The sequence below is a fragment of the Neovison vison genome, chromosome 1 (genome assembly GCF_020171115.1).
Source record: "Neovison vison isolate M4711 chromosome 1, ASM_NN_V1, whole genome shotgun sequence".
NCBI lineage: Eukaryota > Metazoa > Chordata > Mammalia > Carnivora > Mustelidae > Neogale > Neogale vison.
The window spans coordinates 121,703,086-121,727,454 of NC_058091.1; the positions used below are offsets into that span (position 1 = coordinate 121,703,086).

The 24,369-nt window shown below is 46.6% G+C and overlaps 1 protein-coding gene across 2 annotated transcripts; it reads right to left on the minus strand.

Moving 5' to 3' along the window:
• Positions 1 to 105: 105 nt before the first annotated feature.
• On the minus strand, positions 106 to 22,771 carry MSH5 (mutS homolog 5). 2 transcript variants are annotated; one of them, XM_044256347.1, is made up of 26 exons: positions 22,745 to 22,771; positions 21,593 to 21,914; positions 20,909 to 21,065; positions 20,547 to 20,670; positions 19,992 to 20,072; positions 19,746 to 19,808; positions 18,845 to 18,966; positions 18,549 to 18,658; positions 18,272 to 18,307; positions 17,835 to 17,917; positions 17,035 to 17,080; positions 11,655 to 11,793; positions 11,470 to 11,532; positions 5,735 to 5,863; positions 5,360 to 5,432; positions 5,109 to 5,218; positions 4,593 to 4,673; positions 3,064 to 3,151; positions 2,667 to 2,856; positions 2,423 to 2,549; positions 1,869 to 2,018; positions 1,437 to 1,514; positions 1,119 to 1,262; positions 801 to 938; positions 575 to 648; positions 106 to 358 (listed from the first exon to the last, which is right to left on the minus strand). In XM_044256347.1, the coding sequence occupies exons 3-26, from the start codon at positions 21,050 to 21,052 to the stop codon at positions 247 to 249; spliced, it is 2,505 nt and encodes an 834-aa protein (XP_044112282.1). In that variant the 5' UTR covers positions 21,053 to 21,065; positions 21,593 to 21,914; positions 22,745 to 22,771; the 3' UTR covers positions 106 to 246. The 2 variants fall into 2 exon arrangements, with proteins under 2 accessions (XP_044112282.1, XP_044112290.1); XM_044256355.1 differs by lacking the exons at positions 21,593 to 21,914; positions 22,745 to 22,771 and adding an exon at positions 21,512 to 21,581.
• Positions 22,772 to 24,369: the final 1,598 nt, after the last annotated feature.

Below are 24,369 nucleotides of genomic sequence, written 5' to 3' on the forward strand. Positions count from 1 at the left end.
GTGTTTCTAATGAGGCAGGGTAGGCCCCTTTGTGGACTTCCGCTTGGTGTTTCATCTTGTTCTTATTCTTTTGTTTTGTACTAGCTGGTCTAAAGAAACAATAACTTTCTCTGAAGTAAACTTTATTCCTAATACGAAACAAAATATGCAGAAAAGCTGAGAATTCTGGGTCTGAGGAAGGTGAGGAAACAGGGCGTGGCAGCCCGCTGGGGTCTTGGAAGGTGGAGGAGGGCCAAGGAAGGGCTCTCAAAGGATGGCAGTGGCAGCAGGCAGCACTTCCTTATTCATGAAAAGGTCCAGGTCCAAGTTGGGATCTTCCAAATCCAGTTTCAGAAATTTATCAACTAATGTCTGGCAACTGAGGGGAGAAAGGACAGCAGGGTTTATGGCAGAATAGAAAGCTGTGTCCCCAGGCAGAAGGGAGAGGCTGTAGCACAGTGAACCAGGAAAATTTAGGGATTTCAGAAACAAATCATGGGTCTTTGAAGGGCAAAGAGGCTGTCTGGGTCCCTAAAAGGGGAAGAAGAACTGTAGAACATGCCGGAAAGAACTAGGACACTGGCCATACACTCACTTTTCCATCTGCTTCTCCTTCAGCAACTCTTTGACAGGCTTGATGGGTTTCCCACTGCGGATCAAGTCTGAGACCTAGCAATAGGAAGTGGGGTGAAGTGGGGAGTTGGGTAAGAGAACCAGAAATAAGGATCAGAAATCCCATAGACCCAGAAACCTAGGCCCCTGAGAGGAGTAGGGACAATGGTAGGGAGGCCTGATGGAGGTGTTTGACCTTTGGATCTCACCTCCTTGCCACGAGTAAGGAGTTGGTCAGGAAGCCCAGCCTGGGCAGCTGTGTGGGAGGCATGGCTGGCCTTGGCAATGCCTTCACACACCTGATAGAAGAAGACAAGGTCGTCCCCATCCTCACAGGTCTCCATGGTCTTAAAAGAGATAGATGGGGAAGTGAATCATGAATCAGTCTGTGCCCCGCCCTGAAACCCCTGGCTGATCCCTGTGGGGAGTGAGAAATGGGAAGGATGCCTCTGTTCTAGGGAGCCTGTTCTGGGTTCTGGTAAATGTTCATCCCAGGGATCCCCAGAGGGCTAGACTGGTGTCCTTACCAAATACTGCAGAAGGGGCCCCTGGGGCAGCAGCTGGAGCTGAACAAGACTCAGAAAGTTGGTGGCCACAAAGATGTGAGGGCACGCGGGTCCAAGTGCCAGCCAGTGTCGGAGGACAGCAGCTAACAGCGCGAGCCCGTCTACCTGCACACAGGGCAGGGGTGAGGGTACTGAACCACTGGTGTGCCCCCTTATACACTCCACCTGCCCTAGCTATCCCCATCTTGTACTTTCCTGCCCACATACCCCCATTTCTCTCCTGGGCACCCCATCCCTCCATTTTCCCCTCCTCGGTTTCTCTTCATTTTGTCTCCTCACCGTGTTGGTTCCCTTTCCAAATTCGTCAATGAGGACCAGAGACTGCTTGGTGGCATTGTTTACTGCTTTCGCCACCTGCTGGGGACCAAGTGGACAAGGGAGAGTTTCAGTAGCGTTCAAGGCCTGCAGTGAACTGACCAGTCTGCCTGTGGGTAAAGCTGCTTCTGTGTGTGTCCACCCTACTAGACTGCAAGTTCATTAATGGCAAGACTCGGGTTTTGTTCACCCTTTCATTGCCAACAGTGCTTCATGCAAAGCAAAGGTTCAAAGTTGATTCTCCCAGTCTCTGAACTCGGTGCTCCCTGCCCATAATATAGAAGGCACGCAGCAGAGGGAATGGTTTTCTTGTTCTGATCATTTTTCAAGAATAGAGTTCCTTCCTCATTAACACCCTCCACTGGTCCCACCCCCCCTAACTTTGCTCCCTTTGACCTGGTTGAGGTCGATCATAAAGGTCGAGAGGCCCAGGGAGATGGATTCACAGCTGTGGATTCGGGTGAAGATGGCATCTACAGCCCCAATTTCGGCTTCCTCTGCTGGCACGAAGCTGCCCACGAGGGCCATGAATGTGATCAAGCCAACCTAAATAGGGAGGAGACAGGGTCTTGAGCCTGGTGGTGTGGGCCAGGGTGGGGGTGAGGCAAGGCTGAGAGGTGAATTATAGATCAAGGAGGGGTGGACACAGTTTAAGGAGAGCCCCTCAGCTCTCTTTAGAATCACAAAAGAGGGTGGAAGAGTGGGCAGTGTTCCCAAGTGTGAACAGCACGGACCTGTTCAGAGTAGGGGGAGGATTTCAGGCCACAGAGGGATCTGTTAGAGCACGGCTCTCTCTCAAGTAGAGAGAACATGTGTGCACAATGGCCTTTCCATGACAGGTCAGGTCAGAACACCTGGGAGGAGCTGCAGGGACCTGTGTTTGGAGGCAGGAGGGAGATGGAGACAATGAAGAAGATGCCAGAGGCCCAGTGTGCAGGGACTCTCCTCACCTGTTTGATGTATATGCTCTTCCCTGAGGAGTTGGGTCCAGTGATGACTTTGACCCTCCCTCTGTCCCCACCACATTCTGCAGAGTTGGGCACGAAGGTTCGGGCACAGAGTTCCATCAGAGGATGTCTGCCGTGGGTAGAAAGTCACCTCACATGTGGCCTCTCAATGCAGACGAATGAAGCCACCAGAAGATGGGGCCTTTGGGCCCCTTGAGTCTATGCCTCCACCCGCTTCTGTTCTCACCTGCCATTCTGGATTCGAACCCCAAGGAGCTGGGGAGAGTAACGGGGCCTTGAGTAGCCATAGTCCCGGGCAGCACTGGCTAGAGCCAGCAGGACGTCCAGGCGGGAGGCAAGGTCCAAAACCCGGGTCAAGACAGAGGCCCGTGCCAGCACCTGACATTGCAGCTGGTACATCAGCAGGGTCTCCTGGTCTGGGGACAGGGGAGGGAGGAGCTGGGCGTCAGCTCCAGGAGAAAATGAAGAAGAGACAAGCCCCAAGACACCAGAGGTAGTCTGAGACCTTCCAAGACATTGAGAGGAAAAGGTGCGGAGTCAGAGTGAGAGAGAGCAGAAGGAAAGGAGCCTGTAGACTGTCTTCCAAACTGCCCGCTCCCCTCCAGCCTTTTGCTTCTCCTCACCCCGGATGTCACAGTGCAGGTCCCCCAGCAATGCGTCCAGCTCCTTGGTTCGAGCGCTACGATAGTGCAGCTTCTCCTCTGACAGGAACTGGGAACAAGGGCTCAAAGCTATGGGCTTTGTCTCCTTGGTCTAACACCACCTCCACCCCACCCTGACTTTTTTATTCTTTTAAAAAAACTTTTATTTAAAAATATAACAGATATGGGGTGCCTGGGTAGCTCAGTGGTTAAGCGTCTGCCTTTGGCTTGGGTATTGGTCCCAGGATTCCGGGATTGAGCCCCACATCGGGCTTCTCCGTCTCCCACTCCCCCTGCTTGTGTTCCCTCTCTCACTGTGTCTCTGTCAAATAAATAAATAAATAAAATAAAAACATACACAGAAAATTGTATAAAACAAATACATGGCTTAAGGAATTATTATGAGGCAAATACCCTGGTAACCAACCATGTAAGTTACAAAGTAGTTAAAAAACTAAAATTTTGGGCGCCTGAGTGGCTCAGTGGGTTAAGCCTCTCCCTTCAGCTCAGGGCATGATCCTAGGGTCCTCGTTTCATAAAAAGACCCTTAATCCATTTTGAGTTTATTTTTGTACGTGGTGGAAGAAAATGGCCCAGTTTCATTCTGTTGCACGCAGCTGTCCAATTTTCCCAACACCATTCATTGAAGAGACTGTCTTTTCCCCATTGTGTAGATTGACAAGGGTGTCTTATTTTATTTATCTCAGAGACAGAAGGGGAGAGAGCATGAGCTGGGAAGGGGGGAAAGGGAGAGGAGGGGCAGAGATAGAGGGAGAAGCAGATTCCCCACTGAGCAGGGAGCCCAACATGGGGCTCAGTCCTAGGACCCAGAGATCATGACCTGAGCCAAAGGCAGATGCTTAACCGACTGAGCCACCCAGGTGCCCCAATAAATAAAATCTTGGAAAAAAAAAATAGATTAACTGACCATATAATCACAGGTTTATTTCTGGGCTTTCTGTTCTGTTCCATTGATCTACATGCCTATTTTTGTGTTAATATCATACAGTTTTGATTATTACAACTTTGTAAGGTAACTTTAACTCTGGAATTGGGTTACCTCCGATTTTGTTTTTTTTTGTTTTTTTTTTCAAGATTGCCTTGGCTATTTAGGGTCTTTTATGTTCCATTCCAATTTTAGGATTATTTGTTTTAGTTTTGTGAAAAATGCTGTTGGTATTCTGATGGGGACTGCATTAAATCTGTAGATCACTTTGGGTAGTATAGGCATTTGAACAATATTTGTTCTTCCAATTCCAGAGCATGGAATGCCTTTCCATTTCTTTGTGTCACCTTCAATTTCTTTCATCAAGGTTTTATAGTTCTTGGAGGACAGGTCTTTCATCTCTTTTCCACCCTGGCTTTTTTCCTTTTTAATCTCAGAGCTGGGAAGGATCAAAGTAGAACTATAGAAGAGACATTTCATATTGGGCAGTGCTGATAGGGTAAGGCCCTCCCTCAGCTGCTGACTTATTTCTTTTACCTCCCCCTATAGAAGTCAAGGGTCTTACCATGAAGTCCAGTCCTTCAATCTCAAAGTCACTAGCCTCTGCCATGGAAGGCAGGCGGGGAATAGAGAGAAGGAAGCCAATCTGAGGAGAGTAAAGAGATAAAACAGGGAATAAAGTACCAAGCACTGGGATGCCTAGGTGGCTCAGCCAGTTAAGCATCTGCCTTTGGCTCAGGTAGTGATCCCAGGGTCCTGGGATTGAGTCCCATGTCAGGTTCCCTGCTCTGCAAGGAGCCTGCTTCTCTTTGCCTGCCGCTCCCCCTGCTTGGGTTCTTGTGCACTCCCCAACAAATAAAATCTTTAAGAAAAAAAAAATACAGTACCAGGCACCTCCGTGGAGGACAGAAAGATTCCTGTGTTCTGCAGTGCTTCGAACCTCAGGGGCCTAACACTACCGCCGGGTGTTCATCATCTTCCAGCTTCTCCAGGAGCTTTCTTACCTAGCAGTCTGTCCTTCATAAGCCTACTATCTCCCATGAAAGATCCCTGGGGGTTACACCCACCATCTTGCCCTCACCAGAGGGATGTAGATGACACTGCATGATGGAATACGGGAGTCCAGATTCTCTAGCTCCTTCCTGGCAACCTCAGTGAGGAAACTGGGAAGTCCCATCAGCCTTCGTTTTTCTAGGAGGGTGGAGGACATGTGGGTATCAAAAGGAAGGCTCCTGCCCTGTTAGCAACCCATCCCCAGTTGTAGTGCCCGCCTATTGATGATGGCACCATGTCACCTGTGCAGCACTGACAGGCTGCACACCCAACACTCACTCTCATCAATGTCAGGATCTATGTTGGGGAGGACTGTGAAGCGGTTTTCAGCAAGACTGCCCTCAAAGTCCACCTGAGGAGATAAAAAGTCCAATTGCTCATCACCTAGAACTGTCCCCAGTCCTGTTCCTCACCTCTCCTTGGGCCCCTATTCTCCCTGCATTTCCTGCTTTGATATTAACCCTCCAAGCATGCCTCTGATGCTCTGCCCACTCCTCTCACCATCCCATTCTTTGGTCATCCAACTGAACTTGATGTCTCCCATTTCCAACACCATCCTCTAATCAATCCCTCCTCTAATCCCTTCAACCCCATCCTCTAATCCCTCCTCTCTCCCCTAGGTCCCCAAGGGCTCTGCCTCATTCTTCCACTCACCACCTTCCCAATGAGGTTAGCAATATGGAGCAGGTCGTCAGAGAACTCTTGGGCAATGTCCTGAAAGAGCTGGATGGACTGGGGCAGGGAGCGGCAAGCATCCCTCAGACCGAGGGCACTGTACACAGTCTGCAGCAGAAATGGACAGAAGGTGGGTTGAGGCGAGGGGACGGAAGGACAGAGGAGAAAACACAATAGGACAGACAGAAGATCTCAAAGGCAAAGAAGAAACAATAAACGAGGAAATGGCATCTGTCAAACTCTGCCAGGCACTCCACTCAACACTGAGGCCACAAAGAACTAAAATATGGCCCTTCTCCCAGAGGAGCTCATGTCTAGTGAGGAAAACAGAAATACACCCAGAAGATTTAAAAATAAAGTAGTAGGTGCTTTCATAGAGGAGAGGATTTCATATTGAGGAAGGAGAAAGAGAAGAGGGGATATGAAAGGCAGAGAATTACATGTACAGAAGGGGCAAGACACACTAAGTTAAGGGAGCAGGAAGAGAAAAAGGGTGAGGGTCACTGACAATTAATTCCACAGGGTGAAGGCCAGTGTCCTGAGGTGGCTGCCAAGGTTAGACAGTGTGGACACACTGACATCTACTGAGCCTTACTCGATGACAGAGGACTCAAGTATATGAATCAAAGGTTTATAATCTAGCCACGATGGAAACAAACAAGCACCAAAAACAATGGCTACCCACAAAAAAGATTGATCAAGTTATGAAACTGACTAAAATTATTAAGGAAGTTCAGAGAATAAGACTAACTCGGGCTAACATTATTGGAGATATCTTTACAGAGAAAAGGAAACGAGGAGCCCCTAGGTGACTCAGTTGACTGGGCGCCTGACTCTTGATTTCGGCTCAGGTCACTATCTCAGGGTCTTGGGATTGAGTCTGGAGTCAAGTTCCACACAGGCATGGAGCCTGCTTGAGATTCTCTCCCTCCCTCTCCCTCTGCCCACTCCCACCTTCCCTGGCCAAGTGTGTGCATATACTCTCTCTCTCTCTCAAAAAAACAAAAACAAAACAAACAACCAAACTAGGTCATGAATAAGGCTATTCAAAGGAACGAGGGTGTTCTGGTTGAGAGCATGAACAGGGCAAACAGCAGTGGGAATAAAAGCTAACACTTTCTGAATGTTTACTAAGTGAAAGGCAATATTCTAAACTCTTCACATATGTTAACTTCATTCATTCCTCAAAATAATCTTAGGAGATAGGGACTAGTATTATCTCCATTTTACAAACAACAAACCTGAAGCACAAAGAAATAACAAAATTTGCTTAAGGTCTCACAGAGAGTAAACAAAAGAGCTGGGATTTGAACCCACATGGCTGGTGTTAAACACCACTCTATACCAAGCAGAACGTGGGTGTCTTAGTCGGTTGGGTGTCTGCCTTTGGCTCAGGTCATGGTCCCGGGGTCATGGGATTGAGCCCGGCTTTGGGCTCCCTGCTTGACAGGAGGCCTGCTTCTCCCTCTCCCACTCCCCCTGCTCGTGTTCCCTCTCTGGCTGTGTCTCTGTCAAATAAATAAATAAAATCTTAAAAAAAAAAAAAAGAATAGTGTGGGTCTCCTCGGCAGAGTACCCAAATGCATAGCCTGGCCAGCCTGAAGTAGAGGATGAATGTGGAGTAGTGGAAATGCAATATCCAAACAATCACCTATAACTGTCCATGTTCAAAGAAAATTGCTATAGATAATGAGAAGCAGGTTTCACACTGTCAGAGAAGGAAGTTACAAATGAGGAAAGGAGGAATACCCTCTGTGGTATTGACCTGTAATCAGAGGTATAAGTATGAACTTGTGGGTTCTTTAATATATAAATAGACTTAGGAATATAGGTATGAGTGCATGGGTTACCATACATGGATCTATTTCTTAGCTCTGTCTCTGGTGAGACATGAGATACCCCAGTAGCAATAACCACATCTAGTGTCCAGATCCTGCTTTCTAATACTATTCTCCAAAGAAAGTAAACAGGACTCCTTGGAGAAATGGTTGATTCCAGAGCTGGGGCAAGGAAAATATGAACCTGGAGCATCTTGTAGTTGCAGAAAGTTAGGAAATGTTCAGAAATGCACTGGGGGCCATGTCAGAAGGGCATTATCAGAAGGGCAGTATCTGAATCTGAAAAGTCAATCTGAAGGCCAAATGGGCAGTTAAAAGTCAATCTGAAAAGAACTCTCAAGGCTTTTAAATAGAAAAAATTAAGCAAAAATAAACAATAGCATTGAATTATAAATAATAAAATATGAGATAACTGGACTATGGTTATGTAACATGTTAACATTTTAAAAATAATATATTAACATTAAGGGAAGCTGAGTGAAAGAAAGGTATATGAGAACACCCTGTGCAATTTTTGCAGCTTTTCTTTACGTCTTAAATTTTTTTTAAAGATTTTATTTATTTGACAGACAGAGATCACAAGTAGGCAGAGAGGCAGGCGCAGGGGGGGCGGGGGGGGAAGCAGGCTCCTTGCTGAGCAGAGAGCCCGATGTGGGGCTCGATCCCAGGACCCTGAGATCATGACCTGAGCCAAAGGCAGAGGCTTAACCCACTGAGCTACCCAGGTGCCCCTTAAATTATTTCTTAAAAAAGAAATTAAAACAAAACAACAGAAGGATAAATCTTAAAAATTTTATAATAATCTTTTTTTTAAAGATTTTATTTATTTATCTGCCAGAGAGCAAGCGTGGGAGAGAGAGAGTACAAGCAGGGAGAGCAGCAGGCAGAGGGAGAAGCAGGCTCCCCGATGAGTAAGGGGCCCAATGCAGGACTCGATCCCAGGACCCTGGGATCATGACCTGAGCTGAAGGCAGACACTTAACTGACTGAGCCAAATCTTAAAAAATTTTTAAAGAAAATGTTATTAGGTGGAAATGAAGAGAAAGAAACTAAAATTCGTTACCTATACCTTGTTTGGATTACATTTTGGAGCTGTGTTAATATTTTACATAATTATAAAGGTAAATTAAATATTAAAAACTAATTCCTTAAAATCAAAAATAGAATGAAACATATGGACATGAATATATATTCAGGTAGTGATATAACCACACAGACAGGAACTATTCCAAGTTACTAAAACAGTAATATGACTGTATCCTTAGTAGGGACAGAAAGAACTTCCCTTCTTCCCCCACCAAAAAAATCTCAAATTATTTTCAGCAATAATATCGTTGGTAGTAGTGCTGGAATTGCTATACTAAGACTGTTGTGGGTGTAATGTCAGAAAAAGCAAATGAATGATATTCTGATCTTATCATTCTTACTGTTACCGAGAACCAGAATTTCCACTATGGAAGAAGGAGTGTTGAAGAGGCTAGTATAGGAATATACAAGGTAAGAACCCTGTGCTTCTGAATTTAAATTGCTGGCATCGGTACCAATTTATCATGTATTTTACTTTTTAAAAATTCCTAGATATGTCTGCAGAAAAGCCTTTAAAGCAATAAGCAAACCATGCTGTGCACCCTCTAGGATTCAGACTGTGATACAGAAATGCCGTTTTTCATTAAAAGGAACTGGTGCTCTTTGGAGAAATGTCTGATTTGGATCAGAACCAAGAGATGTAGGGGTGCCTGGCTGGCTCAGTCAGCACAGCATGCAACTCTTGATATCAGAATTGTGAGTTCAAGCTCGCTTAGGGTACAGAGATTACTTAAAAAAAAAAAAAAGAAGAAGAACCAGGAGATGTAAATGATATATCTGGTACATCTTGTCAAACCAGAGAGCAGGAGGGAAGCTATCAAGTGGGGACACCTACTGGGGTCATGTTTAAAGGACTCAGAAGACAACATGAAGAGGCTCCCATTGGCCACAGATGGAACAATCTGAACATGCAGAAAGATTAAAAATGCAATCGACTGAAACACATGTGTAAATCTGAGCTCATGATGATACTAAAACAACAAAAACCACACTGGCTACAGTGGGGGATGGAGGGTGTTAGGGAACTAGTACCTTCCTGTATGCTGAGAGCTGGTAAATAAAGGCAGGGGAGAAAATCAAGCAGTTTCTATTATATTAAATGTACCACTGAGTAACCAAAAAGCAGATGAGAGGAAATTTCTCTTTACAGAAACATTCAGACTAATAAATGGAGAAAGAATGACAGAGTAACATTATTTTGTAATCCCTAAGGAATTAATGGACTTCATTATGAAACATCAAAGCCACTAATGTCACAAAAGGAAAAACAGACATATCGGGCATTATATTCCTCTGCTTATAAAACAATATTAAAGGGGCGCCTGGGTGGCTCAGAGGGTTAAGCCTCTGCCTTCGGCTCAGGTCATGATCCCAGGGTCTTGGGATCATCAGGCTCTCCGCTCTCTGCTCTCTCCTTTCTCTCTGCCTACTTGTGATCTCTGTCTGTCAAATAAATAAATAAAATCTTTTAAAAAAATTCTAGAACAGAGTAAAACATGCCAAAAACACGTACAGAATGTAATCTGCGAAATCCGGGTTAAGGAAAACTACTAGGCAAACAATCCAACTTCTTCACCAAATAACTTGCAAGGGGAAAAAGAGAGCTAAATATTGAGATAGAGATGGAGGGAGAACAGTGAAATGAAAAAGGAACCCAAAAGGTGACTTCAAGAGACATCATCCCATTATATATATGTTGACTTTATTTGCATCCTAATTAAACAAAATGTATTTTTTTTAAATCATGGCATTTAAGAGAGGATTAGAAATGTGTACATCAGGGGTGCCTGGGTGGCTCAGTGGGTTAAACCCTCTGCCTTCGGCTCAGGTCATAATCCCAGGGTCCTGGGATCGAGCCCCACATCGGGCTCTCTGCTCAGTGGGGAGCCTGCTTCCTCCTCTCTCTCTCTGCCTGCTTGTGATCTCTGTCTGTCAAATAAATAAATAAAATCTTTAAAAAAATGTGTACATCAGATAATTGATGATATTCAAGAATTATGCTAATTGTTAGCAAGATCATGGTATTGCTTGTTTTTTTTTTTTAAACATTCATTTATTTATTTATTTGACAGACAGAGATCACAAGTAGGCAGAGAGACAGGCAGAGAGAGAAAGAGGAGGAAGCAGGCTCCCCGCTGAGCAGAGACCCTGATGTGGGGCTCGATCATAGGACCTTGGAATCACGACCTGAGCCAAGGCAGAGGCTTTAACCCACTGATCCACCCAGGTGCCCCTTGTTATTCTTTATTTTTTTTAATATTTTATTTATTTATTTGTCAGAGACAGAGAATGGCAGGTAGAGAGAGAAGCAGACTCCCCACTGAGCAGGGAGCCTGATGTGAGACTCGATCCCAGGACTCTGGGCGTTGGTAGTATAGTGGTGAGCATAGCTGCCTTCCAGGACTCTGGGATTATGACCTGAGCCGAAGGCAGAGGCTTTAACCCACTGAGCCACCCAGGTGCCCCTTGTTATTCTTTCTCAAAGTAATTTTCTTTCAGCAATCATACTGAAATAGTTATGGGTGAAATGATATAATCCAGGAAGGAGAAAGGGGGAGAAGATATACATCAAACAAGATTGGTTATGAGTCTAGGTGTTAAAACTTCATGGTAGGTACATGGGGGTCATTATATTATTCTAATTTTTTTTGTTAGTTTCCACAATACAAAGTTGTTGTTGTTGTTAAAGTGTTGGGATAAAGTTAGATGGGTGAGCAGAGTGCAGAGGATCTGGATTGCTTGCTGAGAGGCTTAACCTGGACCTCTAAGCTTCTCGAAGGGAGGCCTTACCTTGTACAGAACCTGCCAGTCGCTGGCCTTGGTGTGGGACAGCTTCATGCGTTTCAGAATCAGCTACAGTCAGACAATGGGACGACTGTTTTACTTCTCCCACTTTAGTGCCCCCCAAGAAGCCCAATGTACACTATTGACCCTCAAACTCCTTCCCCACCTCTCTGCCCCCACCCTGGGCTCACAGGTACATTCTTGATATGACTCAGCAACCGATGCAGCATTTGAGCCATGTCCAGATTCTGAGGTAGGAGGAAAAACTGAATGACATCCAGCCGAGAATTTAGCTCTCCCAGGTCCTGAGTTGGACGTGTGAACCACAGCCTAGAAGTGAGGGATAAAGTAGGGGAGACCAGAAATTACATCTGTTGTCATCAGTGTCTTTTTTTTTTTTTTTTTAAGATTTTATTTATTTATGGGACGCCTGGGTGGCTCAGGTCATGATCTCAGGGCCCTGGGATCAAGCCCCACATTGGGCTCTCTGCTCAGCAGGGAGCCTGCTTCCCTTCTCCCCACCACCCCCCACCTCTGCCTGCCTCTCTGCCTACTTATGATCTCTGTCAAATAGATAAATAAAAATCGTAAAAAAAAAAAATCTATAAAATTAGCTTTCGAAAAAAGATTTTAGGGGCGCCTGGGTGGCTCAGTGGGTTAAGCTGCTGCCTTCGGCTCAGGTCATGATCTCAGGGTCTTGGGATCGAGCCCAGCATCGGGCTCTCTGCTCAGCAGGGAGCCTGCTTCCTCCTCTCTCTGCCTGCTTGTGATCTCTCTTTGTCAATAAATAGATAAAATCTTAAAAAAAAAAAGATTTTATTTATTTGAGAGAGAGTGAGCTTGAGAAGGAGGGAGGGTCAGTGGGGGAATCAGACTCCTCGCTGAGCGGGAAGTCCAATGTGGGGCTCGATCCTGGGACTCCAGGATATGACCTCAGCTGAAGCCAGACACCTAACCAACCGACTGAGCCACATAGCCCCCAATCACTTGTCTTGATCTCAATTTGTGAGAGTGTATGTTTGGAGGGCCCTGGGGATAGTGGTGATATGTATCTGTACTGGCAAGCCCCGTATCCTATCTATGCGGGTATGTTTACACATATTTACTAAAAATCTCTGCATGTGAGCACGACTCTGTTTATCCTGGTTTTGATGGATGTGACCATGTGTCATTCCATGTGGATAGCGATGGCGCTTGTCAATATTTAGAGGGAGAGCAGCGTATTGAGGTATTTGTGTGCCAACGCTCCAGCTTTCTCTGCGGCTGAGTAGGAGAAGATGAGTCAGCATGAGTTTATCTGCATTTAGCTGTGAAAAGTGCCTCTGGGTGTAATGGCACAGACGGTAGTCTTTTCCTGTTCTTCTGTAAAAGTATATAGCCATTCCATGCAGAATGGTAAGTCCTCAATTCATGATAATGGTCATCTCTGCAGAGAAAAAGGGACTGGGGAGGGACACTTTACAAGGCTTCAGTAAATTGTCTTTTTTAAAGACTTGTACAAATTAGTATTTATTTACTTATTTATTTGAGAGAGAAAGCATGAACATGGGGAGGGCCAGAAGGACAGGCTCCCCCCTGCCGAGTGGGGAGCCTGACGCAGGGCCTCCATCCCAGGACCCTGAGATGATGACCTGAGCTGAAATCAGATGCTGAACTTACTGAGCCACCCAGCTCCCCCCTTTTTTTTAGTAAGCTCTATGCCCAACGTGGGGCTTGAACTCATGACCCCAAGATCAAGTCACATGCTCTACCGACTGAGCCAGCCAGGCACCCCTTTAATAATTCTGCCTTATTCTTAATTTTGCTGGTGTAAACACAGAGGTGTATAACATCATCATAATTATCATCATTATGTCTACCCTTTGTGTGCCTGAGGTATCTTCTAAGAAATTAAATTAGTATACAATAATAAATGTCTCATCTGGTTTGTCTAATTCTGGGTGTCCTTGTCTTTTGATGGCTATGAAGAGTGTGAGATTCTGCAAGGACACGTGAGCCATGAATTCTTTTCTGCATTACAGTGGGCCATTAGGCATGCTATTTTATATAAGAAACCTGTGGAGACACTGGGGCCTGGGGATATGCCAGGATATGCCATACCATAGTCGAGGGCCAGTTACCCTGGGTTAGGATACCCCACGTTAGAGTGAAGCGGAAGGCTGAGTGGGATTCAAGGGTGGGTTTTAGGCACCTCTGCTCCTTAGCCACAGACAGCTCTACTTGCAGCAGTGTAGGCCAGACTGAACACCTGTCCCCAGCCTGGAGAGCTTTGCCAAGCCTCCTGTCTTGTAAAATCCTGAGGTTTTTCTAACTTATGTACTGCTACTGCCAGCAGAAAACTTAGACAAGCTAAACCTTCTAAATTCTACAGCTGAGAAAATGAAGCCTTTAGAGAATAAGCCTTTAAACCGAGGCATCTGGGTCAGAGGTTCGGGTGTTGGGCTGGCTGGCCTGGGGGCGTTCCCCAGATACTTATCCAAAGTTACTGTCCTTTTAAGAAGTATAGTTGGGTCTTGAACTCAGGTGTGCAGACGGCTAGAACAGTGCTCTTCAGAGCATACTGTGACATTCTGTCACCTTCCTGGTGCCCCATCCAGCTGGGCCGATTGTATCCTTCGTTCATAATTCAAGTTATGATTCCATGTCCTACTGGAACCTTCCTGGGGGATGTGCACTCCTTCCCAACTTAAACTCTGTTCTCTTCTCCCCTAAGAACGCCTTCCTTCTCATCCCTGGCTGAGGAGAGAGATCTGCACCTGCAGAATGTGGCGATAATTAAATCATCCCAATTGCCTGGAGATGACCTCACAGATTATCCTAAATTAACCTCCAAAAGACACACAATGCAGGGCAGGTGAGGTGGGGAAAGAATTGTGCACCTGTGGGCTAGCAAAGTTTTCAGCTCTGAGTCTGCAGAGAAGATGTGATCAGCAGGCTTGCATCTGGGTACCATGCTCACTCACTGCGTCTACCATATCCAAGGCCATGTGCCAGGGACTGAGGCCACAGGCAGGACCCCTGTATGGAGCTTGCAGTTATGAGAGGGAGCAGGTTCACTGACCACTAACTCCAAGCTGATGTGACAGTGCAACCAGGAAACATAAACAGGCACTAAGTAACGGGAAGATGGGTGCCAGTCTCCCCACAGGTGCCTGTGAAAGTTTCACGGAAAAGGTGATAGTGGGCTGGCACCTTGAGGAGGATGTAAGATTCTGACAGGGGAAGAACACGGGAAAGACTTTCTGGAAGGAACTGCATAAACACAGGCTTGGTTATTTCCATGATGGAAAGTGGCCCAAAGGATTGGAATATAGGGTGGATCCAGAGAGAAAGGATTTAGGCAGGGCTCAGAAGATAATCATGGAGGGCGCTTGGAGGGCTCAGTGGGTTAAAGCCTCTGCGTTCATCTCAGGTCATGATCCCAGAGTCCTGGGATGGAGCCCCACATCTCTGCTCAGCGGGGAGCCTACTTCCTTCTCTCTCTGCCTGCCTCTCTGTGATCTCTATCAAATAAACCAATAAAATCTTAAAAAAAAAAAAAAAAAGATAATCATGGAAATTCAAGTTGACATAAGTGGGAGGGGCTTTGAACACCACACTGCTGAGGATGCTGATCTTCACCCTGGCCAGGAATGGGGAAGTCTCCTGAGGTTTCTGTTATTTTGTTTCTACTTAAGGTTTAAAAAAGTGGAGTGACATGCTCAGATATCTATTTTGGAATGACAAGTATTTTGGAATGAAGGACAGATTAGAGAAAGAAGAGATTAGAGGCAGAGAGACCAATTTGAAAGTGACTGCGATGTTGGAAAACATTATAGCTGGAATTAGAGCAGTGGGAAGAGGAAGGGAGATGGCTGAGAAAGACATCTCAGGGTAGAATCAATAGGCCTTACTGAATAATTGAATATGAAGGGTGAAGGCGAAGCATCAATCCAAGGTTCAGCACTTGAGCAGTATTGCCAGCAATGCCATTAGCTAGAGAAAAAAAGGATGCAGGAAGAGGAACAGGTCCAATGGGCATCAGTTTAGATGTTCTGAGTTTGAACTGCCTGTGGAAATTGCAAACGGGGATGATGTGAGGTGCACATTCCACATATGGAAGTTGGAACCAGAGACACAATTTTGAAAGTCATCAGAAAAGAGTTTAAATTTGAAGTATGGTTTTTATAATTAAAGATAGTACCATGTTGGATGCGTGGCTGGCTCGGTCAGAAAAGCATGTGACTTTTGATCTTGGGATAGTGAGCTGGAGCCCCACGTTGGCGGGTATCCTGTACTTAAAATTAAAAAAAAAAAATCTTTTAGGGGCACCTGGGTGGCTCATTTGGTTGGAATCTGACTTTGGCTCAGGTCATCTCAGGGTCTTCGGATAGAGGCCTGCCTCAATCTCCTTGTTCAGCAGAGTCTGCTTGTCCCTCTCCCTCTGCTCCTTCTCTCTCTCAAATGAATAAAATCTTTTTTAAAAAATCTTTTAAAAATAAATAAATGAATAAAGCCCAGGGTGCCTGGGTAGCTCAGTGGGTTAAGCGTCTGCCTTCAGCTCAGGTCATGATCCCAGGGTCCTGGGATGGAGTCCCACATCAGGTTCCCTGCTTGGTGAGGAGTGGGCGTCTCCCTCTCCCTCTGCCTGCCACTCCCCCTGCTTGTGTTCCCACTCTCTGTCTAATGAATAAATAAAATCTTTTTTTTTTAAATTTTACTTATTTGACAGAGAGAGGTCACAAGTAGGCAGAGCAGCAAATAGAGATAGAGTGGGAAGCAGGCTCCCCGCTGAGCAGAGGCTGATGCAGGGCTCGATTCCAGGACCTTGAGATCAGGACCTGAGCCAAAGGCAGAGGCTCAACCCCCTGAGCCACCCAGGTGCCCCAATAAATAAAATACTTTAAAAATAAATAAATAAATAAAGCCCTACCATATGGGGTAGAAACTTCTAGTTATTAAGAAAAAAGAAAATGTGACGGGGCGCCTGGGTGGCTCAGTGTGTTAAGCCGCTGCCTTCGGCTCAGGTCATGATCTCAGGGTCCTGGGATCGAGTCCCGCATCGGGCTCTCTGCTCAGCAGGGAGCCTGCTTCCCTTCCTCTCTCTCTGCCTACTTGTGATCTCTCTCTGTCAAATAAATAAATAAAATCTTTAAAAAAAAAAAGAAAAAAGAAAATGTGCAGCCTAAGAAATGTAGTTAATAATATTGTAACAACTTCACATGGTGACAGATGGTTGCTAGATTTATCGTGGTGATCACTTCATAATGTATATAAACGTTGAATCACTATGTTGTATACCTGAAACTAACATAATATGGTATGTCAACTACACTTCAATAAAAAAAAAGATATTACCATGTGTGGATTAGTGTTTTGTGACTGTGTTTCTGCTGCTTGTGTGTGTGCAAGTCTGTATCATCAATAGGCATATATGTATTTGTGCTGACAACATCAAATGAAGATAACATGAGCTAACCCATGGTAGCCAGCATTTGGAAAAGGGCAGTTGCTTTTATTACCAGCAGATGGAGTGGTGTGTGTGAGTGGAGGACTGCAGGCCTAAGCCTGTGGCATGTCTGTGAGACTCACCTGAGCAGCTTCTCTCCCCACTTACAACGGCATCTGTTGAGGATTCCTGTGAGGAGGAGCAGGAGCCAGAAGTAAGCTTGTTATAAGGCAGAGGCAGGGAAAGAAATGTTGCAGATGTGTCTAAACCAAGGCATCCCAGCCAGAGGTTCGGGCAGGCTGGCCTGGGGGCGTTCCCCAGATACAGGACACAAAGGCAGCTAAAGCCAGCGCGCCTGGCCGCAAGTCTGAGCCAGGATTACTTTACATGGGCTTAGGGGAGGGAGGGGCACTGCCTGGACCAGTCAGCCAGAAAAATACACAAGAGTTGTTGTAGTTGGAATCACCAAGAGCCCAATGCATATGTAAACATTAAACACAATCCACCGAGATATGCACAGTGAAACCATGTAGATATTTGGGGCGATGTCCCCACTACACCCTAAAGCCAGAGATATCTGATGAAGACTCAATGCCAATAAAACACAGGTAGTTATGCAGTTATGTAACTCTCTCTCTACACTGGGCCTCCCCAAGTCCCTGGACAGGTGCTCAACTAGCAGAAACAGTCATACAAGCCCAAGGAATGAACATGGAATTGGTAAAGAGAGAGATGATAGGCTAATGACACTGGGCAACTGTGGGCCAGGGGAGATGCCCAAGCTCAGGGAAGGTACAAAGATGCTAAGAGAGCTGGATGGGAGTGGAAGAGACATCTGGCAGTGGGAGTGAAGTGGGGAGAGAGGGGCTAGGACACGTGTTTGGAGGCAGCAGCTTTTCTGGCAGGCTTTGGCAGTGAGGGATGAGGGAAGGGGCATACTTACCAAAGAGGCTGAGCCCCTCTTTCAGTCCACTGGCCACTTTGTACACTGAGGGATGGGACTCACTCTTAAATATCTGCAGAACACTGTCGGGGAGAAATGGAGGAGTTTGAGGTAACTTGGGTTTTTAAAAGGAACTAGGAAAATGGAATGGAGGTTGGGAACATGTTCCTGAGGACAAGGGTTGCTGTGAGGTTTGTCCTGCCCTCCTCTCTGCCTCAGTTTGTCTCTTTAGGATAAGTGACTCAGGAAGGCAGGATATCTATTTGACACCTTTGTGCCTTTCTTCCTTTCTCCTCGCCCTCTCTTCCCTTCCCCTCAAAGAGACAGACCTTAATAACCCCAGGACTAAAGAAACTGGAGCCTCATTAGGATTATTATGGCATTAAACTTAATCCTTTTCCCTCCCCGGAGATGACAACCTGCCTCCATCTCCTTACCTGTACGTGTCTTGATCTATGCTTACCAGATGGGTCCTGAGGACAGAAAACAAGCAAAAGTGAAGGTGGCTGGGGTAGGGGCAGTGTGAGTTCCTTGCTAGGTTCCATCCTTCTCAGTCTTCTCCCCAGAGCTCTATATCCCCTTCAGCGGTCCCTGTATGTCCTAGAGCACTTTTCCAGATAGGACACTGCCCACTTCCTGCATCCCCCACCCATCTTACTACTCAGGCCTCCCAATCCCACCTAACTTTGCTTGAGGTTAGGGCGAATCACGTACAACACAAATTTCTTAAAGCCCAGGATGGGGACGCTGACATTATAGTCTTCCAGTTCAATCCCAATCCTTCTTCGACCCAGAAACTTGAGCAAGCCTCCAAGGGCCCGAACCTGGAAGGGGATCAGGAATGGAACTGAGGTCAATCCCAATGTCCTTGAGATTGAACACCACCAGGGAAAACTATTATTTTCCAGCGCTGGACTAGTATCTCCCAGGACTCAAAACCAGAAATGGGGTGCTTGTCCCTTTCTCCAGCCTGCTACATCCCAGCCCCTGCATCCCAGGACCCTTCTCACCGTGAGGACGCAATCAAAGGGAATAATAGAGGAGAGGAAGAGGATTTTCTCAGTGGCAGTCATGGAGTCTGGAATGAAGGCGTAGTTTCCAGAAAGGAGGCGCTGTTTGCTTATCTCCAGACCTATTTTGGGGGAGGTATGGGAGAGAAAGTTCACATAGCCCAATTTTTCACCCCATTTTAAAAATGAGACAATACTCTCTGACAAATAAACAAATAAAATCTTTTAAAAAAATTAATAAAAGAATGAGACAACAGAAGCAAGAGAGATGATGTGACTTGCCAAGCTGCCACAGGCACTTAATGGAGAGCTGAAACAAGAACCAAATCTTCCCTGTCTATTTCTCTCTTTATTTTACATTTAACATAAAGATCTTTGGCTAAGGGCACAACCTGACAAAGATAAGTGACTCAGGAAGATATCTATTTGGAATCTGGAATCAAAAAGATCATCTTAATAGAGGAATGAATAACACTAACGTTAACACTTAACATCTAATTAGGATAGAACATTCACTATCCTTTTTGCAATCCTGGGAAGGTTGTTGTTATGGAAGTGTCTTATGGATCATCAGCCTTTCTTTTTCTTTTTTCCTAGGGACAAATGCCTTTGTCTTAAAGGTGAAATTTTCAACAATCAAATCTATCCACAAAGTGTCACCACTCCTTCTTCTCAGGGAAGGCCCTCAACCCTAGACATGTCTATGTGGAAGTTTCACAAGGTTTCAGGTTATTAAAGGGTAGGGAGCAGGAGAGATCTTGAGGACACTGGTCATGGGACTTAGAGAACACAAAGGGTTAGGATGAGATAAAGCTGAGGGGAGACTTGGGATAATGGGGCTGGTGTAAGAAGAAAGGGTAGGGAAACTGGGATAACGGGCTGGGCAGAGCAAAGGAAGTACCAAAATCCACACTTGGCAAAAATACGATTTCAGGTCTCTTCAGCTCTCTGTGCTCCTGGGAGGCTGTGGAGGAAGCAAAGAAAGGGCCATTAATCTGGACATCTCAGTCCCCTGCTTCTGTCCAACCTTCCCTCTCTCCCGATTCTGGCCTCCTGGCTGTAGCTCCCTCCAAGACCCTTTAGTCTCCTGGAATATTTCATAGTTTAGTCCTTCCCCATTTTCACTTTTCCCTTACCCAGTCCTTACCAAGCTTCCCTAGAAACCGAGTCATATTCTCATCCTGTTTGGCACTCGTAACAAAAGACCGGGGATTGATTTCATCCAATACTTAGAAGAAGAATGGAGACCAAATAAGTTAAAGGATCTTTACCCTCTATCTCCCTTTACCCCTCCAGGAAACCCTCCGAAAAAACAAACAAAAAAAACCCTCATTTCCTCCCTCAAAAAGTAAGGAGTGCTCTGTGCTCTGCACATTGGAAGCATAGGTATGAGTCAAGCATGAAGTTTTGGAAAAGAGTAGTGAGACTGTCAAGGTGGTACCAGGGAAGAGGAGGGCATTGGAGGTTGACGCTACACTATAAACCTCTGAAGGACAAACATGACTGATTTGCCCAGGACTATATGTCCAGCACCTGATACACTGTAAACACCTAATAAATGTCCCTTGAATAATGAAATGAATTCCTATAAACAACAGAGAGAGCCTCTAGGAGTCAATAAAATAGATTGAGTCAGGTGAGGATATATGAGTGAAATACACATCCTGTCCCAGAATAGAGGAACCCATGGTTCTGCCCCCACCTCTCTGGAGAAGCCTGAGACTCTCCTGATCCGGAGCATCTGGCATGAAGTGGATGGTGGAGTCACTAGTGTCATAATAGGCAATGCCCAAGTATCCTGAAGCCCACAGGACACACAGATGGGTCTGTCCCGGGAGGAAGAAAGGAAACATATTTGAACTGCTGGGTTATGCCATGTCTTGCTTAACTATAATCATTTTATCAAACCCCTGAGAGAGTCATCATCGCGGTTCATTAAGGTGAAGCAGCAGAGGCATGCGACTAGCTAGCTCTTCCCAGCCCATTTATTCTAACATCCCGAGGGGCCAACCAAAGCCCGGCTCTCTGGACCCAAAAGCCTGCTCCCAAGGCCACACCAAAGACCTCGGCCAGCTCCTGCTCGTTCTCCTCCTCCGCCTCCGTCTCCCCACGGCCTGGCACCGGTGCCGGGCTGGGAAAGCCGGCCGAGGCTTCCCCGGGCCCCGGGTTCTGCGGCGTCCTGCCTGGGATCACTCCGACGGAGGCCATGGCCTCGGAGTTTCTGCGGGTGCAGAAAATGAAGGCAGTTCAGGAGCGAGGTTTCACCGCGAGGAGCCTGGGGTAGGGGGTGAACAGAAACGCAAACCCACCCAGGACTTCTGGGAGGGGGCTGAGGTGCAGGGCGGCGAGGGCCGAGGAGAGCTGTGGTAACATTTTGTCTTTAACATCTGTGGGACATTTTTTTAAAAAATATTTTTATCGCCCAACAGAGAGCCCGATGTGGGGCTCGATCCCAGGACCCAAGCCGAAGGCAGAGGCCTAACCCACTGAGCCCCCCAGGCGCCCCGTCTGTGGGACTTTGACAGGCGACTTCTCAGGTACGTCACTAAAGTCCAGACTATGCAAAACTTCACTCGCCCCACCCCCATTTCGGTCACGCGGAGGTTGTACTTTGGCTGGAGGGCCCTGTGGGACGGGGGTATGTATCTCTCCTCTCTCCGCCATTACCAGTTATACTCCCACGATCGCAGCCTTAACCTCCTGAGTTTCCCACCCCAGCCGTGTGCAACTCGCGGCGTTTTCCGTCACCTGGGTTGCTACGTGCCCGAAACCGCTTCCCTATCAGCCCTAAGCCCGCTGGAGAGTCTTATGGGAGTGAGGACTAGGTGCGCGCGCACACGCCCCGCCCCTCCTAGCGGCTATTGGTCGGAGAGATCCGGATCCTGCCTGGAGATCCAACGGAGCGCGAGAGAGGAGAGAATGGCGGTGGTTGGGACGGTTGGACACTGATTGGCCTATTATGCGAATAGGGGCGGTGCCAGAACGTTCAAACTTCCCGCCCGTGGAGTTGCTTGGCCTTCGAGCTTCTGGCCTTCCCGGTTTCTAGGCTTTGATTGACGCGAAGTAGAGCCTGTGAGAAAGTCGGAAGGGGAGCTCGAGTCAGAACCCGGGGAACTGGTCTAGGGGTGTTGAGGGGGGAGCTGGCTAAAGGGGCAGACGCGAGTTGCATTTTTTTCTGCAGAGTGGAGATAAGCAACATTAATTAAGCCTATGCCAACAACTCTAAATTAATATTTGTACCCACGAGGGACACCTGGGCGGCTCAGTTGGTTAAGCGTCTGCCCGCGGCTCAAGTCAGGATCCCAGAGTGGGATTGAGTCCCCACCCATCGCTCAGCAAGAAGCCTGCTTCTCCCTCTTCTTCTACCCCTGGCTTGTGCTCTCTCTCTCTGACAAATAAATAAAATCTTTAAAAAATAAATTTGTACCAAGTTCATATTTGTGAAAGCTTAGGACAGTTCCTGGAAAACTAGTAAGAGCTACTAATATTTCAAATAAGTAGAAATAAGTGAGGCTCCTATTTTAGTCCTCCTTTGCCTATTTCCTTGATGCAGGGTATGACCACCCCCAGGAGGGCAATACTGTGCCAGACTTAAATTTTGGTCTCCCCAGAGGAGCGTAGAAGTGTTCAAATTACACCAAACTCCGGTGGGGAGTAGACCTGAGAACACCTACACCCCCAACTGAGACATGTCTATAGCCCTCTGCAGGTGCACACACCCACACCCCTAAAGACAGAGGGGTGTCATTTACTCACCCAGCAACTATTTAGTGCCTACTCTGGACCAGGTGGCAGACTCAAAGTACTGAACATTAATTATGGGCTTCATGAAGCTTACCTTCTAGTGTGTGTGAGAAGAGAAGCAAGGAGATTATGAGGGGGACAGAAATAAATACATACTTTTAAAAATAGATCCCTTGGGATGCCTGGGTGCCTCAGTCAGTTAAGAGTCTGCTTTCAGCTCAGATCATGATTTCAGGATCCTGGGACCAAGCCCCACATCAGGTTCCTTGCTCAGCGGGGAGCCTGCTTTCCCCTCAGCCTGCTGCTCCCCCACTTGCGCCCTCTCTCTCTGACAAATAAATAAATATGATCTTTTTGTAAAAAAATTAAGTTAAATGAAAAATAAAACAAAATAATATCCCTTAAAATGCATCTTCCTCTCCAGCTTTGTCCTAGGTACCCTGAGACGGGGAGATCCCATCCAGGAGGTGAGACAAAATTGTGGGTTAACCCGCTTCCACCACGCAAGGACTGGAAAATCCCCTCCAGCAAGGAAGGTAGGGGAGGGAGTTAAGGACTAGGTTAATGGTTACCCCTGGCAAATTGTTGAGCAATGGAGCTATGGAAACCTGGAAGAGACGTCACAACTCTAAGGCGTGTCAGGGAGCGACACACCTTCCAATCTGGGGTGAAAAGAGATTAGAGACTGGTTTACCAAGCCAAGGCAGGAGAGGGAGTGAAATAAAAAACCACCCTTTGAAGGAAAGGTTAGATACGGAGATAGGAGAAAAGCAGGGGCAAGGAGGTGAGACCAGAGGGAAACATCTCTGATAGAGGATTTGGGGGTGCAGCCCAGGGGGCACTGCTGGATAGTACCAGGAGAGGGCAGCATTACCTGTCATCTGGGAAATTAAGGAGAAATACCTTGTGGGTAGCCATGCCAGCCACCCAAAGTCAATATTGATCGAACCAGCTCTAGCCATAAAGCCATAGGACAGAAAAAGGCAGGAAAGAAGCTGCCAAAACCTGTTTGAGCTCAGGCCTGGCCCCATTTGCCTGAGGCATCTCCCACAAGGGAGATCTTTGTGGGGCAGATTCTCTGATAGACATTGATCGGCTGGAACAGAAGAGGGTCCTGAGTAGGGGTGTTCTGACCTCCTTTCCTCATGTGGAAGGGATTTGTGTGCAGAATCTGAGGATCACCCATGGAGGAGACCCTCCCCCCCAACATATACACTCATGAAATCATCCTACAACCTTACAGGATCTTAGAATTCAAGGGAGCAAACACTGAATATATCGTCTCACTGGGGAGGAGAGAGATAGGCCTTCCCCCAGGGAGGCGAAAACCCACAGAAGAGGAAGCAGGAGAGGAAACCACTAACTGCTGGTTTCCAGCAGCACGACTCTCACTCCACCCCAGTCCTCCTCAAAGTCTCCTTTTCTTTCAGTGTCAAGTCCTGTTTTGCTCCTCTACGTCCTTCCACTTCCACTGTGTTTTTCTGTAACACAGAAGGTCTGTTAGACAACAGGTGGTGAGAAAGAAAGAGAAGATATGGTAGGAGAGAGATTCAAGATATGGAGGCCGGAATGTGTCCAGTTTGGAGGACATATTTTTAAGCCGTTTTTCAGCAGTTCATAAAGAATTTGACAGAACCTCCAAAAATCAAGTTACTCTTCCTCTACCTCCCTACTTATTTGTGTCCCCAAGGACTCCACTTACATTATGCCCTTCTGATCTTTGCTTAAGACCAGCTACCATCCCCTCCAGGATCAGTGCAACTCTATTATAGGGCCACAAT